This window comes from Aedes albopictus, chromosome 2 (genome assembly GCF_035046485.1).
Source record: "Aedes albopictus strain Foshan chromosome 2, AalbF5, whole genome shotgun sequence".
Lineage (NCBI taxonomy): Eukaryota > Metazoa > Arthropoda > Insecta > Diptera > Culicidae > Aedes > Aedes albopictus.
The window spans coordinates 238,114,112-238,140,129 of NC_085137.1; the positions used below are offsets into that span (position 1 = coordinate 238,114,112).

The 26,018-nt window shown below is 40.7% G+C and overlaps 1 protein-coding gene and 2 long non-coding RNA genes across 3 annotated transcripts in view; 2 read left to right on the forward strand and 1 right to left on the reverse strand.

Annotated features, from left to right (window-relative positions):
* Positions 1–26,018, reverse strand: part of LOC134287976 (uncharacterized) — a 525,221-nt gene that overhangs the window by 430,126 nt on the left and 69,077 nt on the right. The window lies entirely within an intron of this gene.
* LOC134287060 (uncharacterized) lies at positions 1,168–25,733 on the forward strand. The gene is made up of 2 exons (XM_062848772.1): positions 1,168–2,918; positions 25,642–25,733. Exon 1 carries the CDS (start codon positions 2,013–2,015, stop codon positions 2,889–2,891), a length of 879 nt encoding a protein of 292 aa, XP_062704756.1. The 5' UTR covers positions 1,168–2,012; the 3' UTR covers positions 2,892–2,918; positions 25,642–25,733.
* On the forward strand, positions 20,725–22,214 carry LOC134287059 (uncharacterized). Its single transcript, XR_009996986.1, has 4 exons — positions 20,725–21,002; positions 21,109–21,197; positions 21,259–21,328; positions 21,390–22,214. It is a non-coding gene; the product is annotated as an uncharacterized LOC134287059 (long non-coding RNA).

Here is a 26,018-nt window from a genome sequence, read left to right on the forward strand (position 1 = left end):
AGGAGTTCTTGGAGTTATTTCGGGAGGAAGTTTCGCATAATTCCTTAAGATTTTTTTGGAGAATTTTCTAATGCAATCCCTGAAGGAAATCTCGGACGATTTTTTAAAGGTTTTCTGAAGGGTGGAGAAATTTCTGGAGGTATTCTTAAAAAATCTTTGAAAATCCCTGGGAAAACTCCTGGAAGTATTCTTCGAAGAAGTTACTTGAGGAAGTTCCTTGAGGAATTCGTGAAGTAATTTCTAGAGGAATTCCTTGAAAAAAATCTTTAGGAATTCCTAGAGAAATTTCTGGAGAAATGCCTGAAAGAAATCTCGGAGGAATCCCAGGAGTAATTTTTGGAAGAGTTTCTGGAGGATTTCCCGCAGGTTCTTGGACTAAACGCATAATGCAATACCATATAGATGAAAATTTATACTAATTAACAACATGTTTATAATCCCACCCTTATTTAACCTCAAATTTGAGACTAAATAAGGACAGCTGGTTGTCTCGGAGAAACACAAGGTCCACTGCACCATTGCTCCGGTTAGCGTAGTGAGGGCAAAATACTGTGGAGTGCGCCCTGATTTTGCATAGGCTTTTCTGGCGGTTAAGTGTTTATTAGACCCCTAGCCATTCGTATCTAGGTACGTTAAGCGTATGGCTGCATCACACTATGAAATAGGGGTCACCTGTACAGATGACCGGAACCGGCGGTCCGTAGTGTTATTCTTAGCTCCACCTGCTCTATGGGCAATTTTTATTGTTCTAGTCAATCACTGAGCAGCTACTACGAGCTTCACGGTCATGAATGCTTAAGCTCATGCTCATGCTCATGCTCATACAATACACAAACCATAAAAATCTTGTGAGAACTGCTGATACAGTTGATTTTTAACGCACACTTGTATCAAATGAACAAACTGTGGTGCGAATTTCTTAAAATGACCAACAATACTTGGTACCCTAAGCCATTCAGCAAGGAGAACCAAGACCGTCCGAAACAGTATGTTTGTGCCGTGTGGGAAAAATCCCCTCTTTCCTGTGGCCGTCCTCCCGCCTAATTGAATGTCTCTTAATATGAGCCCGGTCGCCACCGACCGGCCAGATGAGCTTGATTCAGCTGTTTCCTCGACTACGCACAGTATCCTTGTGGCTAACCACACGTGTGCTAAACTGGGCGTTGTTATGTTTCCAGTTGCAATAATTTTTGTTCGAATGATAGGAGTTTCGATTTGAGCCGACTTGCTTATTTCTTAGGGGTGATGTGCGGGGTGACACGCCCCGGCAGCAGAATCGGAAAAAGGAGAAATTGTTATGGCAAGCCGTTAGGAAGAATGCTCTGATGCTAGGGGAAATGCGTCTTCTGAGCCAGCATACAGCAGCATCAGTATTGTTGATTTGGAGGACGGAACCGGAAACGGAAGGATATCCCATTGCCATAATTTTACATTGAAGCACTTGCTGGCTGTGCTTTGAATCAAGTATGGAGGAGCTGTTCGTTTGGAGCAGGTTGAAAACAAGTATATTGGATGCTTTCTTTCGTCTGTTTGGTAATGTTGGTAACGAATCGAGTGTAAGAATAGGGTTTGTATTGCTCGAGGTTTCTCGTTTTCGAATAGAAACCAGAATTGTTTTTGTATTTGCTTTGCTTTGTCATATTTTTTTATTATATGTGGTTGTTTATTCTCATTTTGCTTGGCTGTACATATATTCCGTCGTCTGTCACCTAAACGAATGAGTTCGTGGGAAGTTATTAAGCCAGCTTCATCGACGGCCGGTCGACAACCGACCAGATCTTCACCATACGGCAAGCCCCAACGCATCACCTGTACATCGACTTCAAAGCGGCTTACGACAGTATCGACCGCGCAGAGCTATGGAGAATCATGGACGAAAACGGTTTTCCTGGGAAGCTGACTAGACTGATTAAATCAACGATGGACGGTGTGCAAAACTGCGTAAGGGTTTCGAGTGAACTATCCAATGCATTCGAATCTCGCCAGGGACTGCCACATGGTGACGGACTCTTATGCCTATTCTTCAACGTCGCTCTGGAAGGTGTAAAGCGAAGAGCCGGGCTCAACAGCCGGGGAACGGTTTTCACAAAATCCGATCAATTTGTGTGCTTTGCAGACGACTTGGACATTATTGTCAGAACATTTGGAACGGTGGCACCCGCCTGAAACGCGAAGCAGCAAAGGTCGGACTGGTGGTGAATGCCTCAAAAACAAAGTACATGCTGGTAGGCGGAACCGAAAACGACCGGATCCGTCTGGGTAGTAATGTTACGATAGACGGGGATTCTTTCGAGGTGGTGGAGGAATTCGTCTACCTCGGATCCTTACTGACGGCTGACAACAACGTGAGCCGTGAAATTCGGAGGCGCATCATCAGCGGAAGTCGGGCTTATTACGGGCTCCAGAAGAAACTGCGGTCGAAAAAGATTCACCCACGCACCAAATGCACCATGTACAAAACGCTAATAAGACCGGTGATCCTCTACGGGCACGAGACATGGACCATGCTCGAGGAGGACCTGCAAACACTCGGAGTTTTCGAGCGACGCGTGCTAAGAACGATCTTCGGCGGTGTGCAGGAGAACGGTGTGTGGCGGAGAAGGATGAACCACGAGCTCGCTGCACTTTACGGCGAACCCAGCATCCAGAAGGTGGCCAAAGCCGGAAGGATACGTTGGGCAGGGCATGTTGCAAGAATGCCGGACAACAACCCTGCAAAGCTGGTGTTTGCAACTGATCCGGTTGGCACAAGAAGGCGTGGAGCGCAGAGAGCACGATGGGCGGACCAGGTGGATCGTGACTTGGCGAGCATTGGGCGCGACCGAGGATGGAGAGCGGCAGCCACAAACCGAGTATTGTGGCGTACTATTGTTGATTATGTCTTGTCTTAATGATGTTGAACAAATAAATGTATGTATGTAATGAAGCAAGTTTAATTCTTGCACAAGTTGAAAACGGTTTAGATTTTCAATAAATGTGTTGTATAATGGTTATTTTTGTTGTTTTTGTTCATCGATATTCTATGCGGCCCGCCAGTCGATCCCGAATTGTAAATTTGGCCCGCGGTATCCTTCAGCCTGAGCACCACTGCATTAGAAAATCTTCCATGCATTCCTCAAGAATTTCCTTCAGGAATACTTTCAGAAAATCTCCCAGGGATTGCTTCAAAAGTTCTTCCAGAGATTTTCCTGCGATTCGTTTGAGTTTGAATATATTCTCTAGGGATTTTTTTCAGAAAATTATCCAGGGAATCTTTCTGAAATCTCTGTTGGGGTTTCTTCAGAAATTTCTTGAGATTTTTTTAGAAAAACTCACTTGGATTGCTTGGCATATGCATTTTAAGAAAATCTCTTTCAAAAATTCTCCCAGGGAGTGTTTTCAAAAATCTTTCTGGGATTCATTTGGATATTTTCTCCTGGAATTTCTTCAGATTATTATTGGCTCTTTATTATGGGGATTTTCAGCCCGAGACTGGTTCATCCCCGATTTCTTCAGAAACACATTCAACTGAATATATTTACCAGAGATTGCTATAAAAAGTTCTCCAGTATTGCCTGCAGTGTGTTGCTCTAAGCATTCCTTCAGAAATTTCTCAAAAAGAGTTATTTTACAATATCTTGCCTAGAATTCTTCAGGAACTCATCCAGGGAAACTTTCAATTTTTTTTCTAGAGGTTCCTTCATTCACATCCACATGCAAACCTTCTACCGTCTATAGGGAAACTTCCAAGAATTATTTCATAAATTACTTCAGTAATTTTTATTAAACTGAGATTCATTCAGGGATTGTCTTTTGTATTTTTTTCTCTTAATTAATCCCTGTAGGATGAAATGATCTTCTTTGGGATAAAAAAAATCGGTTATTTTGTAAAATATCCCATGAGTTGCCACAGAGTTTCAATCGAGAAATTCTTTGGAAATTTCTCCAGTTTCCTGTATCAATTTCTCTCAAAATGTCTCCCGCAACGCGCCCATAGACTTCCTAAGTACCAGAATTCTGAAAGTTTTCCACGAATTCCTTCAGAAATTTATCCAGTGACGTCTTCAGAAAATCAAATATTTAGAATTTCTTTAGAAAATTGGATATCTTTAATAATTCTTACGGGAAATTCTTAATGAAATCCTTCCTTTTTAAAGATTCCCCTAAAGCTTCCTTCATACATTATTTCTGGGATTTCTTCCGAAAATCTTTCACGGATTGCTTTAGAAATTCCTCCAGGAATTCTGTCAGAAAAAACTTTCTACAAATTCCTTTAGAAATTACTTTAGGCTTTTCCTCAAGAAATTGTCTTGGGATATTTTCAAGAAATACCTTCAGAAGTTCTTCCAGAAGTTGTCCAGTAGTTCCTTACGAATCTCTTCAATTTATTTTAAACAAATTTGTCCAAGGATTCAGTCAAAAATATCTTCAAGAATTTAGGAAAGTCTTCCAAAGACTCAAACAGAAATTCTATGTTTTTTTTTCTAAGAAACCTTCCAGATTCCTCCAGAAATTTCTCCAGCGAATTCAAGTTTTTCAAAGTATTGTTACGAAAATTTCTCCAGAAATTCTTATCGGGATTCCTTCAGGTATACCTTCACAAACTTCTCCAAGGATTACTTCAGGAAATTCTCCAGAAATTTTTGCATGATTTCGTTGCCAAGAGAAAGTCATCCAGAGATTCCTTCAAAAAATCATTCAGTAACTAATTCAGTTATTTCTTTACGTATTTTCTCAAGAGTTACTCTAGGATTTTCCCCAAGAAAAGCTCTAGTAATTTTTTCGTAATTCATTTTAGAAATTCATCAAAAATCTCTTGAAAAAATCTTTACGGGTTCTCACAGGAATTGTTTTGGAAATTTATCGAGATTTTTGCTTTTCTCGTACACTAAGTGTATTGGAAAGGCTATATGTTCACTTCAAAAATTACATTTTGTTAGAAGGCCCGGAGGGTCGAGTCACATATACCAATCGACTCAGCTCGACGAATTCAAGTGATGCATGTGTGTGTGTGTGTATGTGTGTGTACAAAATAAACCCAGATCATTTTTTGGCAGTAAACCTCATCGGGTATTGATGACCAACGGTTCTTTCGACGCGGAGTCTAGTCGTATTGTTTCCTATTGAAAATGTTTCAGATCGGTCCAGCCATTCCGGAGTTATAGCCATTTAGGTGTTCCGGACCGGTACCCTTGGAACGGACCAGACTTGAAAATGCAACAAACCCATGCATGCGACCAATCAAACCACGGCATTTTCGATTATCTGTTAAACGGTAAGCAGGAAAATAGTCGCAGACCATATCTGAACCGGTAGTGTTCCGGAACCGGTTCTGGGTATCCCGCCGGAAGTGGCCAAATATAAAATTGAATATAACCCATTTATGCGACACATCAAACAGCGGCATTTTTGGGAACCTGATGAACGGTGAGCAGGAAAATAGTATCAGACCATATTTGAACCGGTAGCATACCGAAACCGGTTTCGTTGGGTCCCGACGGAAGCGGCCAAACATAAAAGTGAACCAAACCCATGCATGCGACACATCAAATCAAGGCTTTCTTAATAACCTGATGGCCGGGTATTAACGAAGTAGGCTTAGACTACATTTTGTACTGCCGGTTGTACTCCGAAACCAGTGCCGAGTGTCTCGCGGGAAATGGCCAAATATAAAAGTGAATCAAACCCATGCATATGCATATATATGACACATCAGTGCGCGGCTTTTTTGACAACCTAATGAAAGGTTAGCATGATACAAGTCTCCGACCATATCAGAACCGGTAGTGTTCCGGAACCGGTTCTAGATGTCCCACCGGAAGTGTCCAAATATAATGGTGAACCAAACCCATGCATGCGACACTAGCGTGGGACACAAAAAGACGTTTTACTCCTGTACACTTTTTGAGTTCCATTTTGGCCCCATATCAACTGTGCAAAATTTCAGCTCGATCGGAGAAACTATATTTTAGCGCCAGCCATTTTAATTTTTCATACGAATTAGTATGGGGAAAATCACTTTTTCAAAGAAAAATCGCCACAGGTTGCCCCTTAACCCCTAAAAATAAATCGATGAATGATTTCTGCTGGAAATTTTACGAGGAACCAACCCTCCGAAGACCGCAAAGCGATCTAAGGCATGTGGAAAAAGTTATTTACTGAAAACCGAATGGCATGCAAAAGCGGTTTAACATGTAAGGAATAACAATAAATAATAAAATCTCGTCATTTTATCGATCGGATGAGGCCTAATAACTTTTTCCACGAACGTCGCATCGGTTTGCTGTCTTCGGAGGTCTGATTCCTAGTAAAGTTTTCTACAGAAATCATTCATCGAATTATTTTTAGAGATCTAGGGGTGACTCTTAGCGATTTTTCTTTGCAGGAGTAACATTTCCCCATAGTAAATCGTATGAAAAACTAAGAATGGCGGGCGCTAAAATATAGTTTTTCCGATCGATCTGAAATATTGCACAGATGATATGGGACCAAAGTGGAACTTAAAAAGTATACAGGAAGTTGAGTTTTTCCATTTTTTGTATTTCCCCATACACTGGAACCTCTTTTTATGCACATGGCTGGGACTGCATAAATTAAAAATGTGCATAAATTAAAAAAGGCATAAAAAGAGGGAAATTTATGCATAAATTAAGTTTGGGCTTTAATTAGAAAATCTAGTTTGCGAGAACAGATCTTGCTCCTGGGCAGATAAGGTGGGGCTAAGGGGGTTTCCAGAATGTTCCCAGAGAGCCCAAAAAGAGGGTTCCAAGGGGCTTCAAGGGCGTTTTAAGAGGTTGTTTCGGGGGGTTGAGGAGCCTTACAAGTGTGGTCTGTCAAGATTTTTTGGTGTTTTCATAGGCTTACGGAGAGTTCTGGGGTATTTTAATAGTATTAAGTGGGTTTCAGAGGCGTTCCAAGGGGCTTTAGGGGCAATTCATGGGATCTCAGGAGACTTTATAGGGCGTTGCATGAGGTTGGAGGGGCGATTTAAGGTATTTCAGAGTCTGCTCTGAAACTTCCTGAAATGCCTCAAAAATCCTCCTTGAACCCCCGGGGAACCCATGTAACGCACTTGAGAGGCTTCAAAACCCCTGAGAACTTCTCCGTAACGCTACCGTAACGCCTCTGAATCCCCCGAAAATGCTCTGAAACGTCTTGAAATGCCTCCAAAACCCCTTTTAAATCCCCTCGGACCTCTTGTAACGCACCTGAGAGGCTCCGAACCCCACGAAAACTTCTCGTAACGCTTAAGTAACGCCTCTGCATCCCGCCGAAAATGCTCTGAAACGTCTTGAAATGCTTCCAAAAATCCCCCTTAAACCCCCTCGGACCCCATGTAACGCACCTGAGAGGCTCCGAACACGCCGAAAACTCCTCCGTAACGCTTCCGTAACGCCTCTGAATCACGCCGAAAATGGTCTAAAACATTTTGAAATGCCTCAAAAATCCCCCTTGAACTCCCTCAGACCCCATGTAGCACACCTGAGAAGCATCGAACACCCCGAAAACTCCTCCGTAACGCATAAGTAACGCCTCTGCATCCCTCCAAAAATGCTCTCAAACGTTTTGAAATACCTCCAAAATCCCCCTTAAACCCCCTCGGACCCCATGTAACGCACCTGAGAGGCTTCGAACACCCCGAAAACTCCTCCGTTACACTTCCGTAACGCCTCTGAATCACGCCGAAAATGATCTGAAACATCTTGAAATGTCTAAAAAATCCTCCTAAACCAAAACCCCTAAAAACGCCTCCGTAACGGCTTTGAAACCAGCCTGAGACTCCTGAAATGATTCCGAAATCCCCTTAAGACCCACTCGGAGCCCATGTAACGCACATGAGACCTTCGGAAACACCGAAAAACAAACCTGTAACCTTCCTTTGCTCTCATCTGTAGCACCCCCCGGCCGCCGTTGTAATAGTTCCTGTCATTATTAAATATTCTTATGCACAATATTGGTTCTGAGTAGCTTTCCCTCTTTTTATGCAGGGCATAAAAAAAGGTGCATAAATTAAAAGTGCATAGAAAAAATATGCATAAAAAGAGGTTTTAGTGTATGAACCCTGTACCAGGCTAATGCGACACATCAAACAGCGGCTTTTTCGACAACCTGATGAACGGTTAGCAAGAAAATAGTCTTAAACCATATATGAACCAGTCTTGTTCCGGAACCGTTTCCGGGTGTCCCATCGGAAAGCCTCATATAAAAGAGAACCAATCCCATGCATGCATGACATACTTAATGGATGCTCCCCATGCAACACATCAATTTGCGGCTATTTAGGCAGCCTGATAACCAGTTGACAAGAAAATAGTTACATACAATATTTGGGACAACCAGTAGTGTCATGGAATCGGTTCCAGGTGTCCGCCGGAAATGGCCAAACGTAAAATTGAACCAAACCCATGCATGCGACATATCAAATAGTGGGATCATGAAAGTTAACAAAACCAATGTTAGCGATAAATCAAATCGTGGCTTTTCGATCAACTGGTAATTGTTGGGTAAGATTAAAGGTGAAGAAATAGTCAAAATCTTCGTATGTATTGTATATGCAAGAGAAAAAAAATCGTAACAAAGCAATCTCATCAAATCACACTATTTCAAATTCCTGCGTTGTTAATATAAAGTAGGATGGATCAACGTGTTATGGGAAAATTATAATTAGATCGCATCATCACTTATCACAGCTTTTCCAATCTCCTTTTGCGTCTAAAATTACTGTGCACAATTTGGGTTCATAAGAAGGTCAAATTTTACATGAATCGTGTTAAGCGTAGGTGTTCTCATGATCGGCTAATGCCGATCATAAGTACATATTCGACGAGAAAGCACAATCACCACTAGGTGGATTAATCTGTTTTTTAATCAGAAAAGCTTCCTTCAACAATTTTCCAGGAAATGCTTGGGAAAATCCTTCAGTTATTCATTAAATGATTTTTCCACAGTTAAATTAATCAATTCTTCCAAATATTCCTTCCAAAAATCTTCGTCCAAAACCGCAAGACTTCCTTTAGAAAACTTTCCAATAAGTCGTTAAGGAATGTCTCTGTGGTTTCCTTTAGAAATTACCAAATTAACCAAATTTTCCCATGTTTATCTTAGAGTTTCATTTAAAGGATCCTTCAAAAATTATTGCAGTGATTTCTTCTGAAAGTATCCCATCTTTTTTATATAGTATTCTTCCAGGTTTTCCATCAGATTTTCTTTTAAAAATTTTCTAATAAAAAAACTCCAAAAACTGATTTCTACAATCATACATGTATAACTTCAGAAATTCCTCCAAAAATCCTTCAGAAAAGCTTCCTTGAATTTTTAACAGAAAATCCAACAGATACCTTCAGAGTTTCTCCAGGGATTTTGATTTTTCCCAAGCTTTTTTATAAGAAATTTCTCCAGAAATTCTTCCTGGGATTCCTTCAGATATTATTTTATGGCTCCTCCAAAGATTTTCAGTGATTTTTGCATAATTAATCTAATTAGTTCTAGTAGAAAGTTGCCCTGAGACTTCTGCATATAAAGATTGTTAGAGGCATTCCTCTATATGTTTTCTAAAAATATGCTCCAGAATTTTTCCCAAGGAAACCTCTAGGATTTGCTCCACAGATTACATCTAAACTAGCTTTTTGGATATTTCTCCATGAAGTTGATCAGAAAACAGATTGGATTTCATTATATGTTCCTCCAGCAATTCATTCAAAAATTTCTCCAGACGCTTCTACTGATTTTCCTATAGATTTTTTCAGAAATTTCTTCTGAAAATTCTCCAAAGATCCTTTCAGAAATGCTTCCAGTGGCTTCTCCATCATTCCAGGGATTTCTTTGGGAATGTGAGCAAGGATTTCTTTAGAAATTTTGGTATTGATTTTGTTTTGAAATTCCTGCAATTTTTTTTTCAGAAATGTCTCCTGCAGTTGTTTGAGAAATATCCCTTGAAATTCTTTCATAGTTTTCTCCAGGAGTTCTTTAACGTTTTCCTCAAACTTTTTTTAAGATGCTCTCAATTAAGACCTGATGCTGGGGCCCGTGGTCACACGTTTGCTCTATAAGCAGATGGTCATGGGTTCGATCCCAGCCCCGGAACTTTCGTCAGTTGCCCTTTCACCTTAGAGTAGCTGACACTGACCCTCTTCTGAGCCCATGTTTCAAACGGACCCGGGTACTTGGACGTCGGCGAACAGCTACTCATAACGGATCCCCAATCGGACTGGGAAAAGGATCAACCAACAGCTACACATCCACATCTTTCGTGCTCATCATTTTACCATGGTAGGGTAGAAAAGGAAGGCAGCGCGAAAATAAACCAGTTCGATATAGAAGAATAATAGAATACATTTAGGCGCTGCACAAAAGTGGTTGTACAGCTGCCAACTGCAATCGCTCACGTAGTGCCCTAGTGGACAAAAGATCTGTAAATTTTGTTAAGTGATTAAAAATAAACAAATTATTAACTGCGGAAGTTCTTACAGAAAACTAAGCTGAGGAGCAGGCTTTGTCCTAGTTAGGACGTTACGCTAAAAAAAGAGTATTTTCTTCATAACTAGGCACTTATTTTGATAGATACAGTTTTGCTAACCCTGCCTCACAAGCTTTCAACAAACCGAAACACCCATGAAAAAGGGGAGGAAAGCAATGATAAGAATTTTATATGATTGGAAGTTGATGCCTTGTCGAGTGTGAATGTGCGAGCACTCGAGAATTTCACCACCCGGCCTGGGGGAGAAGTTTGATCGTTTGCTTGTCTGCCTTTTTCCCTTCCGATCGTATCTCATGATTACCAAAAGCTCTAGCAGCTGATCCGCCTGCCAGCATCAGGAATGACAATTCCGTTAAATTGAATACGAAAAGAAAAGCGAAAGCGAAAATAAAGTGGCAATCCAAAGCTTGTGTTGAGTTCATGACAACACACCTACTGGAGCTTACAGTTAGTTGGGAGGGAGAAATTGAGTTTCCTTTCCTTCGACAACTGATTATTCCGAGGAAGGTATCCATTTGCTAGGGAATAAAATCATATTTATTGCACAGTCAGCATCTGTTTACTATCCCTTTCCCCTTCTTTGAAGCTTGTGTAACGCCAGCTTTCGGTTCGCTCGTTATTTGCCCGGAAAGGGTAGAAAAAATCTCGGTTTTCTTTCTTCCTTGGGAAAATCCTACAACTGGATTACATCGGAGCCAACTAAACTTCCCTTGACTACGCCACACGGAACAAAGACGGCGCGGCAGTGGCGATGATGACGACACCCTGTCTTGGTGTCCTTTTGGTCACAGGATAGAACAATCGTGCAACCCGAGCAGATGAAAATAGCTGAAGAATAACTAACTCAGGTATGGAAAACCGAATACCTACAACCTGAATGAGGTATTAAGTAGCCCTGCATAAGTGGTAAAATACCTAAAATAATAACTGGAGTGTATTCTGTGCATAACGTGTGAATAATGACATCAGGTATGGCAATACCTAAATAATAATCGGAGATTTTTCCATACAAATAGCGATTCTTCCATAATTGAATAATACCTCAAGCAGTCCTCAACACCAAACCAATAATTCATTGAGGTATTGTATCAATACCTATAAAATACCAAAATAAGTTATTTTCAATACCTGGATAACAGACTAATACCTTGTCTTGGTATGATACCTGACTTTGGTATTCTCCAGTTATGTGTCAGTTATTCATTCCTGCTCGGGAAGAAAAGGTGTACCAGCAGCCAGCAGCCAGCGTGTAGATTACATTAAGCCCATCCTGTGCGCCATTCGAAAGGATGGAAATTAATCCCTGGAATTCCACTTCGCTTTCGTTTACGTATACCTGCCACTTCCGCATTTTCTTCTGCTCGTCCTGCTAAGTGAGCGGAGGGGTGCGAGCGAGGCGGCAAAAGCTTGGTTACCAAACTGATTTAAACTGGGATTTTATCTTTCCGAGCCCGTCTTCATCCTGCCCTCGTTAATTGACACTTTTTGGCGTCATTGAAATTACTTTAGTTAGAGCGTCTGATGGTGATGGTGGTGGTGCTGGTGGTAGCTGATGGTACGTCTTGCTCAGGTTGGTGATGAACGATAAGCTGTTTCAAAGTACTCTTTGGCAGCGCGGGACTGAGACAGGTGCCGTCTGTTGGATGATGGGGTGATAATCTCTTCGTCAAGCGTAATTCCGGGCTTCATTTCGCGTCAGCAAGCAGCTGGATTGGAATATAAATTTTGACCTGAATTGTATTTCTGGAAATTTCATTGGAATTTTTAAAGGCTAGATAAGCATCCCCGGTCGGTCCAGGATCTTTTCGTAAAGGAAATTTCCTTGACTTCCTTGGGCATAGAGTATCTTCGTGCCTGCCACACGATATACACATGTAAAATGGTCATTGGCTGAGGAAGCTCTCAGTTAATAACTGTGGAAGTGCTCATAGAACACTAAGCTGAGAAGCAGGCTTTGTCCCAGTGAGGACGTTACGCCAAGAAGAGAGAAGAGAGATAAGCAAAATTGAGCTCAGCTGAGCTTAGACTGAAGGGTGGTTGCTTCCCAATGGCTTGCCAAGCTGTTGTAGATTGAAAAAAGAAGCACAGTAACACACCAGCTTATATTTTAATTTTTAATTTGATTTTGATAGAAATTTCACCATTGAATGGTCTATCGTAAAATGGAAGAACAAAGAATGTGCACGGCAGAAAGTTGTCAACAAGTAATGTGTTAAAGGGTAAACCCTTAAAATCACAAGACGGTTCAAAATTTTTCAAAAATCTAAATCTCAGTGGTTTTTCAAGCTTTTAAGCTGAAATTTTGTATACACCAAGAGGAATAGTTGTGCTAAAAGATGTATTGATGGATATCCCCCTGCAGCCTCCGCCCTTTTGGTGGGGTTTCAAAATAGGTGTTCTTTTCGGAAATGTTCCGTGAAATTGTTTAACTACATGATTTTTATCATTGAAAAATAGGTTATGGAGATCTTTGATGTCTGATTTGCATTAGATCACCCCAAGGTCTCTAATACGTTATGGAATTTAAGTCATATGCTCTATAAGCGCCTGAATGTTGTAACCGTTCGCTAAATTGCTCTAGAGATTTATTAATACTCGGCGGCTTAAGCACCATTTTCATAAAGAGAGACCACCGGTCGTGTTAGATTTGCTCGGCTGAATTGGAGACTTCTCTCTCAGGGAAAGTTGAACGGCTCGCGGAAAATCGGCCAAATTTCTTATAAACGAAATCCAATCTTAAACTCGATTGATGAAAAATTCTGCAGAACTTGAAAGTCCTGAACTCCAGGACATTTTACATACTTCACAATGCAATGTGGTACAACCTTAGAAAGATTTTCTCGTGACATTTAGGAGTAGCATGGATAACAATAATCGATAATCACCAACATAGATTGCATAGTGATGATGGTCCATTCTGTAGACTTTGAAAGTCCTGAGCTCTAGAATATTTTGCATACCTTACAATCAGAGATGCCAGATTATTTTATCAAAAATCTGTATCAATACAGATTTTTCTGTATCGCCGAAATTGAGGCTATAGCAGACACCGAGAGTCATAGATTTAAGAAGAATGTAACAAAAATGTACTACTTTTTGATGGGTTTAAATTTTTACTGGTATATGTTTTTTTTTAAACATATGTGACAAATTTTCATAAATTCTTTAAAGTTTAAGCAGCAATTTATGAAGTTTCCATTAAATTTATTGAAAATAACTTCAAATTTTATGCTTTCTGTAGAAATCTGTATCACATTTTAAAAATCTGTTTTTTTTTCTGTACTCTGTATCTTGTCTGTATAGAAGATCAAAATCTGTATAATACAGAAAAATTTGTATATCTGGCATCTCTGCTTACAATGACGTACAATCTGAGAAAGATTTTCTCGTAACATTCCGGAGTACCATGTATAACAATGACCGATAACCGCTAACGTACATTGCACAGTGATTGTGGTAGATTCTGTAGATCCTGAACTCCAGGACATTTTGCAAACCTTTAAGTGTTCCGAAACCGTAGCAAGTACTTTTCGATCAATTACAAAGCAACTCAGAACGTAACGGTCAAAAGCAGCAAAGTTATATTAAATTGGAGCTGCGGTACATCCCGTTGATCATGTAAGTCGTAACTCCAGGATAGTTTGGATATCCTAGAACATCAAAACAAACCGAAAAATTCCATAACGTATTGGAGGCCTTGGGGTGATCTAGGATTATTGGACTTGATAATCAATGTAAATCGGACATCAAAGATCTCCGTAACCTATTTTTCATTGACAAAAATCATGTATTTAAACAATTTCCACGAACATTTCCGGATAATACGAAAAAAAAGCCACCTATTTCGACCCCCACCAAAAGAGGGGAGGGTGCAGGGGGATGTCCATCAATACACCTTATAGTACAACTATTCCCCTTGATGTGTACAAAATTTAGTTTCGATGACTTATACCCATCACTTGTCAGTACATAATTGTGTGAGGCAGGGCAGCACAGATATGGATTGCATTACAACATGCAAGTAATGTGCAATCCCATATAACATGGAACAATTATGCGTAGAACGCCAGTGCATGTAGATGATATATGCTCTAGAAATAAGTTGATCACGTGATTGTTTGTAAGCAAATAATGTTAATGATAACCCGAGCAGAGGGGAATATCAAACTAATAACTATCAAATCACATAATCTGTTTTTATATCTTGTTTTGTTATTACTAAGTTAAGTTATTAAGACAATCTTATTTTGTTATGATCAAGCTATTGATATACACCCATAAAATAATATTTTGATCATTTGTTTTGTTATGGAACAAATTTAGTTATTATTATACTATTGAAAGTGTACAAATATTTAATAAACAATAGCACAACAATAACAACTTTTGAAATTGAAACTACATCAGTCGAGATTTTGTTTACAGCACATTGTTTACAGCATACCGAGTGTATGATCTAATTAGTTCCTCTAATTGGAACGTATCAGACGTAACACCAATAATTCCAATCATACACCATTTCAGCGGTCTATTTAGAAATTTGCTAGTTGGCCAACTGCCCCACCCGAGGCGCTCGTATCGTTTTTTTTTTTGTGGGTGGGGCACAGTGAGCAAGCCATGTTTAGTACATCTTGTATTATTAGAAATTTTCTCATCTTGTATTTTGCGTTGTGTGACTTTCAATTAAGCCTTCCAAATAAACGAACAAGTAAAAAAAAAAAACTTTCAATTAATTTTATATAATAACTAGCAATGAGTATTAATATGCTCTAAACGATTGTTTCATTATTCATATAGGTTATAGGGCCTTTTACCATCTGGACAGGTGAACCTATTTTGGGCACTTGATGTCAACTTCAAGCCAATTGATTTTAATGTATGTAACTCATCGTGTGCCATTTAGGTATAAAATTAATTTAGTTACAGCGGCAAGTGCCAAAAATAGGTAAACCTGCCCAAATGGTACAAGACCCTAGCATTATTACTGATTTTGTTATTAGTTTAATATCATATCTAATTTTGCTTTTGGATTGTTATCAATAACTTTAAAATAACAACATTTGTTATTGCCGGGGCCCGTGGCGTAGTTGGTCACACGTTCGCTTCATATGCGGATGGTCATGGGTTTGATTCCCAGCCCCGGCACTTGCAATTTTTCGTCAGTTGCTTTTCCCCCGAGAGCAACTGACACTGACCCTCTTCTGAGCCCCTTGGCTCAAACGGACCCGGATTACCTGGACATCGGCGAACTGCTACTCATAATGGACCCCCCAATCGGACTGGAAAGGAACAACGGCCATCCATCATCATCCTTGTGCTCATCATTCTACTAGGTATAAAGTAGAAAAAGTGAAAGCAGCAGAAAGGCAACCTGCTCGATAAAGTAGAATAGAATCTAGGCGCTGTACAAAATGTAAGTGCAGCTGTCAATTGAAATTGCTCACGTAGTGCCCCAGTGGACAATAGAGCTGTAAATTAGGTTAAGTGATTAAGAATAAAAAAAAAAAAACATTTGTTATTGAAATATTTCCCAAATTCATTGTTATTATGTTGTTATCGAACTTACAAAATATGTTATTAATGTGTAGAGAATTAGCATTAAGTTAAAATTCACAAATACAAAAAAAAACTGAAAAAAAACATGTTATTAAATTGGTCTTCCAGGAACATTTTTGTTATTTTGCCGCTTTAGTTGCGATGGGGACCGCGATCGGGTGGCTTTGTTTGAATGAAAAAGTGAAAAATTGATACATGTTTTGGGCAGTTGCGGATCTCGATCGGGTTGCATTGTTCGGCGGAAAAAAGTGACGCTTGTTTGTGGCAGTTACGATGAAAATCTCGGTCGCGTAGCATTGCTCGAAGGAATAAGTGAGAAGTGACACGTGTTTGAGGCAGGTGCACATTTCCCTTCCTCGTGAAGTGATAACAATGGATGAACACTTGGTAGCAAACAGTATTGCAGAAAATTAAAGGAGTCAAGAAATGGTTGCGGTCATCCGACGACATGGAACTGGGTGAGATCATTCCGAGTTTTTTTTTTCTTTAGAAGAAGAAGAAGAAGAAGTTGGGGTAATTTCGCCAATGCGTTTTCATTAGGACTCCTAGAGTCTGTAATATCTGCAAATTAATCTTGTAGTTCTGGTGCAGGTCTAATATTGAAGCGATAAAAATGAAAGAAAGTGATTGCAGTTCACAACAATCATCGAGCAAATTAAAAATAATTGGCTTAATTATCTCAACGGCTGTCGATCACAGGTAACACATGGAACTACTCTTAGTAAAACACATAATTCAAAAATAGCTATCTAAGCATGAAAGTTTATTCTCCGTATATTCTAAGTTCAATATTGTGTGAAACGCGCGACTATTTCCGTGAGTCGATCGGTTTTCTCGGTAGGAAGATGGGGACGCGAATATTGAATGCAAAATCAGAAGCGCGCGATAACTTTCGTGGGAAAGTCGGTTTTCACGGTAGTGTAAACGATCAATGCGGTAACGCATTTAATATAGAAAGATCGTTGACGTATGTCCAATACCCTTACTATCGCGACCAAATAAATCATAATCGGGATGAAGACCGTGTCGTGTATTTTCATATAACTTGTGGATCATATCACCTACCAAAGGTGGCTCCAAGTTCCACACCTTACCCTACCCTACTAACAAATACTCCTTCCTGAGACAAGTGTGGGGATGCTCTGGATTCCACGGTGTCTAGTAACAACGGTTGTCGAACCAACATTCCTTCCCCTTTCCCGATGACCGTTAGGACGTGGCCGGCGCCGTTATTGGCTTTTAAATATTGAACTCTCGATTTGTGCACATTGAGAGTGTGTAGCTAGTCCCAAGCACCATTCATTGGATCTCTGTGCAACTACGATTGTTCTGGTCAATCACGGAGTAGCAACTACGATATGTACGGTTATCTTTGCTTTGATTATTGTTATTTTGTCGCTTATGACAGCCAAGTTTATAACATAATTTGTTATGTTAATAACATGAAAATTACTTATTTCATTACTCAGCTATTTTGCCAAAATAACACATTTTCTTATGCTGTTGTTATTCCCTTCTGCTCGGGAATAAGAAGGTTTGCGCAGTAAATATAGTGTTTAATCCTATAATATACGTTATTTTAAAATATACGTGATTTTAAAATTTACAAGAGAAATGTGAGCTTATTGCTCCGAGAAAATATTCTACTTCACACATGAATGTTTGCAAGCAATAAACAAAAAGGTTGTCGCGGTGAATGTTGAGTTCAACTTAAAAAACACAAATTTGTTGCATTTCACGTGATTTTGTAAAGATTAAAGACTATGAAATCTGAATATTTAAGCATTACAAGATTTTTTTAAACACTTTATGTAGTAATTTGGGAATGAATGGCTTCTTCTATTTTTATACAGAGGATAAAAAAATCCAATAAATCACAACTATATATTAGGAGGGGTCTCCAGTTAGCCTAGTGGTTAAGGCTATGGATCGCCATTCCGGGGACGGCGGGTTCGATTCCCGTTCCGGTCGAGAACATTTTCTCGACTCCCTCCCTGGGCATAATGTATCATTGTACTTGCCTCACAATATACAAATTCATGCAATGGCAGGCAAAGAAAGCCCTTCAAAAGAACAGGGGTTTGGGACCCTAGAAGTGTCACAGTGAAAGAATTTTTGAAAAATATTGAACCGGGCCTTCATAGTTCATAACCGAAGTTTGTATGGAGAACTTGGGGTGTTCAATTGGTATGTGCATTAGAACGTGCCGTGCATATTTTTAGGCGTTAGACAATAACGAAACTAACCCAAATACCGAAAACGCCTAAAAATATGCACGGCACGTTCTAATGCACATATTTTTTGAACACCCCAAGTTCTCCATACAAACTTCGGTTTTAAACTGTGAAGGCCCGGTCCAATATTTTTCAAAAATTCTTTCACTATGACACTTCTAGGGTCCCAAACCCCTGTTCTTTTTTTCTCATCTCATAACACCAAATTTTGTAAAATTTTGTCGAGCAGTGTTATAGGAGGTTTTACTGGAATGTTGAATAATATCAACATCTTGAAAAAGTAATTTCAGCAGAGTTGACATCAACAATGGCAGATACTGTGAAATTATAACGACTTTGAACAATGACCTAACTCATGCCAATAAGCTCAAATGCATCAACTAACTCCTTTCCTGAGAATGTCATCCGTTATTTGACCTACCCCAAGCGGTGGTGCCTTGGCCTACGACAAGACGACAGCCAGAAGCGAACGACCGAGGAAGATGTCCAACAGCAGACGCAATAGACGCAGTGCCGTGTAGGCGAACGAGCACCAATCTCTGAAACAGGAGCATCTCGTTAGGGAGCCTTAATGTGCTGCCTTAGTCTAAATATTAATACCGCAACAAGGTTCTCTGCCGTTGCGTTGCTTCAATAAGGAGAGCGAGCTGGGGGAGGCAGAATCCGCTTCATCATCGATCGACAACCCATCTGGTGTCTTTCCGTGGCGTGGTGGAGCCTCGAAGCAGCCAGTCAGTGCCGACCGCCGCCGCGCCGCCATGCCTAGTCTTCGTTTCTCAGATGCAGTTGAATGATATCATTTTTCCCGGAACGGAGGAATTTACCGTTCGTTAGCTTCAGTTGCCATCGAGCCAGACTCATATCTCATAATGTGCGCTCCACTTCTATCACTTACTTGTCGGATTCGATTTAAGCCTTCGCAAACCGAGCGGTGTGGTGCTAGCGCACTGTGGTCAATGCTGGAGAAACGAATGCTGTCGTTTCATAGAACTTTAAAAAGACTTTAGACTTCCAGACTTGTCAAAATTAACAGATGAAACATATATTGAAGATAAAAATCACTTTTCTGATTTTTCGAGGTTATCATTAGAATATAAATTTTACTTGTCCATTCCAATCAGTTTATTTTTCAAATGTTTTCACAAAAACATTCAGAAATTTCCGCTTAGTCATTTTTTATTACTTGGTACTTGAGGGGCTACAACTCGTAGCGGTGAATCTACGCTGAATGAAGCATTCGTATCCACTGGTCTCGGTCGTTTTTTATGGTCCTCTACTAAATATGGTTTTAGTTTGTCGTTTCTTCGGCATACGAGCTACATGCTCAGCCCACCCATCGCTTTATGTACCTGATACAATTCGTAGTTCATGTGACGCTACCAGATGCCGTCCTTCAGTTCACCGCCGAGTATTGTTCACAGCACTTTACGTTGGAAGACTCAAACATATCTCCGATCAGCTTCTTTCAACGTCCACGATTCATGGCCGTATAAAGCGACCGAAAGAATCAGATTCTTGTATACCGCGCAGAATAAAAAAGCCCGATTCACAGGCACAATATGTCTTCTCACCTCGCGGGTATCGCCATTATCGCCCGTCACAATAACAGTATCAAGATAAACAAATTCGTCCACAACCTCACAATTTTCACCACCTAGCACCACTTCGTTATCACTACCACGACCAGACCGATGTTGACCACCGGCACTAGCAATCATGTCGGTACTTGGTCCCTGTCTAATCATAAGTCCAATCCTCGCAGTCCTCCTCTTGAAAGGCATGAACACTTCTTCCATGGTCCACGGTCGATCCTGATGAGGTGGATATCGTCCGCGACTCCCAGGAGCATATGCGATCGCCTAACAATGGTTCCTCTCCATTGCATACCAGCTTTGATTATCGCTCCATCTAGTGCTAAGTGGAACAATAGGTTCTAAAGAGCATTGCCCTGCATCAGTAAGGACATGGACAATGACGAAATTGGTTCTGCTTCTGTATTTGATTCCGACCCGTCCATTTTTTGGTCTGGAGGAGCTGTTGGCTGGACCTTGATAGTGTTCGGATTAACAGACTCGGAATGAGTCTTAGAGATATTGAACTGGATGTACCTGGTATCAGGCATCAGCAGGCTGGCTCCAGAGGCACGTTATCCTCCATTTGGGACATTTATGTCATCGCCAAAATGATAGCCTATTTCATCATCTACCTGAGGGAAAAGGAAGGAAATAAGGATGAGGATAAGGACAGGTAGGGAAATAGGAAAAGTACCCTGGAAAAGGATACTAACACATAACCCGAGCAGAAGAAAATAACAAGAGAATAACATATCAAGGTATTTATCTTAAATACTACCATACCTTGATATGCCCTTCATTAGGTGGTAATAAGAGGCAAAATAACAAAAACGAATACCAAAATTTAGTATAAATAACACCTAGAACATAACAAGTCTTGTTATTTCAATAATGAATGTGTCGACGCAGAAGATGACCAGCTGGCAACCCTGCCGCCAACCGTTTCGGAGGCGCCGCGTTTTGCTTTCAAAGCGCCGCGGCAGTGCGAATGACAGCCGTCACGCGGACGGGTCTACCTGTCAGAGTATCGTTTCCGGTTATCAGTTGTCATATTTCGTAGCACAGAGAAGACCATAGTGTGAGGCAGCATTGTGTGCAGTGATAACTAAAAATTGAATAGAAGAATTTCTCCTGTGAATAATTTTCTTATTAGTTCCGTGAATTTCAGTACGAAAATTAGTGGTTAGTAAGCTCAGTTTCTCGATTGCCAGATAAGCCCAGTTTTCTCGATTGCCAGATAAGCTTAGTTTGTCCGATTGCCAGTAAAACACAGATTGCACGATTTCAGGTTCTAAGATAGTCCTAACCGCGCCGTCGAAGTCCGTGTAGGTGTCCGCAGTCCGCTCATCCTTTATCGTAAAATCCTGTAAAGAAAACGTAAGTTAATTAGAAAGTGTTACATATAAAGGCTAAAATTAAAACTAAATACTTACCGTAGATCGAAGAACCTCGGTTGAGGTTAGGTTTTCCATAAGGGCGTGTGCAGAAGAACAAAGGCTTACCGAATTGTGAGTAGAACACAAAAGGTTGAGAAAATTATACTTACCATACCTTAATTAATGATTACAGTTTGAAGCACCTGAATACACTTTACGCTATCAAAACCGGTTTGGCTTTAATTCACGCCCCGAACCCCGACAGAATGCATACCTTAAATTTCAAGTGCTGTATTTGTTATCCCAAAGTTATTGAATAACAAACTAATAACATTTCTTGTTATTAAATGTTTCATTTGTTCGTTGACTTCATGATGTAATAATAAATCTTGTTCTTCGGTTATTTCCACTGCTAAACCAACAAATACTACATCAATACCAAACTCTGCTCAAATACCTCCTACTGTTATTGTGATGTTCTTATAACATTTCATAGAATAACGCAGCAATAACAATTTTAGATATTAGAGCACATGCTGCTCTTCGCATGATATTTGTAAGGTATGCCCTTCTGCTCGGGAAGCGTACCACAATGGGTTCAAACAGCGCCCTGAAAAGGGCACTGTAATAACGCATAAAGCGAAAGAGAGCCTATAGCTCTTTACCACAGCGGGTTAAGAACAACAGAATATGCTGAATATTCAGGTCTCTGAAGTCAGTTTCACTTAATAAGTGTTTACCGAATACTCGGAAACGCAGTTGCGCAAAAACTGGACAGATAAATATCAAATGATACGAAGTTCCATAATCGGATTCACAGCTATCACATGCAAATGAATCAGCTTGCTGAATAATCGCCATGTGGTAGCTTAGTCGGCAGTGGCCAGTCAATGCTTTGACCAGAATGCTGCAATTCTGCTTTGACAGATTTGTAAGATACTTCGCCACCCTTGAAGAAGGCTCAGTACAATACAATTTGGTTTGACGACATGACTCCAAACTATTCCAGTATTGTCTGTGTTGAGTAGCAGCCAAGGTGTGAATCTGAAGCTTTACTCAACACTTCGATATCGGAAAAGCTGGCTCAGGGCTTATGAAGTCATGTGATGCTCTAGTGCGAGCTAACTCATCAGCCAATTCATTTCCAGCGATGGAAGTATAGCCAGGTACCCATACAAGGTGAACAGCGTTTGCTAAATTCAGCTCCTCGATTTGAGTTCGACAAGCAATTACTATCTTCGACCTAGAGTTGGCCGGAACAAGTGCTTTAATAGCAGCCTGGCTATCTGAACAGAAGTATATTACTTTCCCCATTTCGTGCTGCTGAAGTGCTGATTGCATTCCGCACATAAGAGCAAAGATTTCGGCCTGAAAAACGGTGCAGTGTCTACCAAGTGAGTAAGACTGATGCAGCCTTAGCTCACGAGAATAAACACCTGCACCTGCTCGACCTTCGAGAAGGGAGCCATCAGTGTAACATACGATGCCGTCTGAAATACTTCTTTCCAGATATCCAGATGCCCACTCTTCCCGGGAAGGCAATTTCGTGGAAAATGTCATATATGGAAAAATACAAGCATTTGTAAGATCACTTGATGGAGCAAGGACAATTTTGTCCCAATTCACCAAAAGTGGAAACAACGAGGTGTGTGTTGATGTGCGGTTCACAGGAGTTTCCTCTAGTAGACCGAGTACCCGTTGACGGTAGGTGCAAGAAAGTGCTTCTTGTTTGAGATGAATGTGTAGTGGAGCAACGTCAAAGAGAACTTCGAGCGCTGCCGTGGGAGTTGAAGAGAACGCTCCAGACATCGCCATTAAGCACATCCTTTGCAGATGGCCTAACTTTGATTTGATCGTTCTCATTTCGCCCTTTTGCCACCACACAAGACATCCATAGGCCAATATTGGCCGAACAACAGTTGTGTAAATCCATTTGATATACTTGGGTTTAAGACCCCAAGTTGTACCAAAGGTTCACCGGTATTGCCCGAAGGCCATACAAGCTTTCTTGATTCTGAACTCAATGTGAGGTGTCCAGGAAAGCTTGGAATCAAGAATGACTCCAACGTACTTTACCTGTTCAGTCACATCGATTTCAGAATCAAAGAGACGCAAAGGTCGAACGCCATTACGGTTTCGCCTTTCCGTGAAAAGAACAAAAGATGTTTCACTAGAATTTACAGAAAAAACCCTATTGGCGAAACCAGCCCTCAAATGCGCCATGAAGCCCTGGGACATTATGGCCTCGGACTTTATGATAGTGCGCCGAAATCCGCTATTATTGAGTTGCCTCAATAGCGTATCTGCTACGAGATTTCACAAAAGTGGTGGTAAGACTCCCCCTTGGAGACATCCACAAACACTCAAATTCATTATCGCTGCTTGAAGCAATGTCGAGAAGAGGTATCGGTTTTTGAGCATTTGGTAAATCCAATTTGAAATCATTGGAGATATACCATCGTGGCATCGAAAGGCACGTTGTCAAGGCATCCTCGATATCTAAGAAAACACCCAAGTAGGATTGCTTTTGAGCGAATGTCTTTTTCGATATCGTAAACAACTTTGTGTAAAAGAGTCGCAGTGGACTTTCCAGATTGGTAAGCATGTTGGTTCACATGAAGAGGCACATTGTCCAGATGAACATCACGGATGTGATGATCGACAATGCGTTCTAAGCATTTCAGAAGAAAAGAGGTCAAACTGATAGGTCTGAAGCTCTTTGCTTCTTCATACGACACAAGACCTACTTTCAGAATAAACTTTATAGTAATATCCCGCCAGGATTTGGGAATATATCCTGTAGCAAAACTGCAAGCAAGTAGTTGTTTTAAAACATGTTTGAAATGATCAAATCCCTTCTGAAGCAAAATAGGATAAATCCCATCTGCCCCAGGAGTTTTGAAAGGAGCAAAGCTATTAAGTGCCCATTCAATCGATTTTAAAGTTATGATACTCCGAGCCGAAGCTTAAGAATCATAACTTCAAGAAAAGCCATGAGTTTCAGGAAGATGTAATATCCACACATCCGGGGAAGTGTATACTGAATAAACATTCCAAAACTTCCTCATCAGAGGAAGTGAAATTACCATTTGGCAAACGAAGTTCGTTCACTTGAAAATCCTTAGATTTTGCAAGGATTTTGTTCAACCGACTGGCTTCACTCAGACTGGAAACATTTGTATAAAGGTTTTTCCAGCCGGATCGTTCAGCAGACCGAAGAGCTTTCTGGTAGGCCTTGCGAGCCGACCTGAAAGCCTCCGATCCAGCAGAACGTTGTCTGTTCCAACTCTTTCTACATTGTTTCCTGAGCTTCGCCAGATCGGAGTTCCACCAAGGGGTTCCTCTTGTGGTCTTCACAGACCGCAGAGGGCAAGCTTCTTCAAAACCTTCCATGATGAAGGCCGTTGTAGTATCAACGGCTTCATTTAAATCACTTGGAGTGTCAATTGATGGTGAGCACCCATGAAATTTGGCTGCAACCAAATCGGTAAAGAGATCCCAGTTAGTTGACCGGGGGTTCCTGAAACGCAAAGTTTGCGAAGTAACGTTCACATGTTCAAACAAGATGTAGCGATGGTCAGACAAAGATTCTTCATCTGACATATGCCAATTGGTCAGCTCGTGACTAATTCTGCTAGAGCAAAGCGTTATGTCTAACACTTCCTCTCTATCAGATACCATGAAGGTTGGGCGGTTGCCTATGTTAAGTAATCCAAGATCTGTACTACTCATGTATTCCATCAAACTAGATATCTCAAATTGATATCTGAGCTGCCCCAGATTATATGGTGAGCATTAGCATCACTTAGCGGAACGCCTTTTGAAATACAGTATGCAATGACTTGCTTGAAAGCACCCGTAGGGGATGGTTCATCATGCGGTAAATAAACCGAACAATAAACGTATTTCCTGTTGAGGTTTCCAACAGATACATCCATTGTAATAGCACATACATCTCTAGTAGTTAGTTCAGAGATGAGCAACGATTGCGTTGTTGACAAGCACACATGCTCGAGCCATGACACGTGAGTTTTCCATTTCATTTTTACTGAAAGTAGCAAACACCGGATTCACAAGGTTTCCTAGATAGAAATTCCCTTTACGAAAGTAAGGCTCTTGGACTAACGACACTTGGGCTGTACCATTTTGCATAAGTCTACAAAGATAGATCGAGGCTGTTCTTTTGTGCTGAAGATTGATCTGAGCTATCCTAACCGTAGCCACTACCCAAACTAGGCAAGATTAAACTCTTAACAATCACAGCACAAAAAAGAACAGCAACAATAAAGCCAGATCGGTATTGATTTGAGTGCGCCAAAGCCGAGGATGTACTCTACACTGTGTAAAACGCATAATGCGAAACCATATAGGTGAAAATTTAAACTAATTAATAACATCTTCATAATCCCGCCCTTATTCAGCCTCAAGTATGAGATTGAAGAAAGGCAGCTGATTGTCTCGGAGAAACACAAGGTCCACCGCACTATTGCTCCGGTTAGCGCAGTAAGGGCAAAATACTGTGGAGGGTGCCCTGGTACTTCACAGGCTCCGTTTGCGATTAGGTTTTTATAAGACCCCCTAACCATTCATTCTTAGGCACAGTAAGCGTAAAGCCGCTTAACACCTTTAATTAGGGGTCACCTGATTTGTGGACTCCTACCACTGGAACAAGCGGTCCGTAGTGCTATTCTTAGCCAGTTGAATTAACCGCTACCGACACTACACAGCTATCTAGGCTGATCGGGAAAAGAAGTTAATATTAGGGTAAAAGGGTATGATACGCCCCACCGGGGCAAAACGCCCCCTTCACTTCCTAGCGATT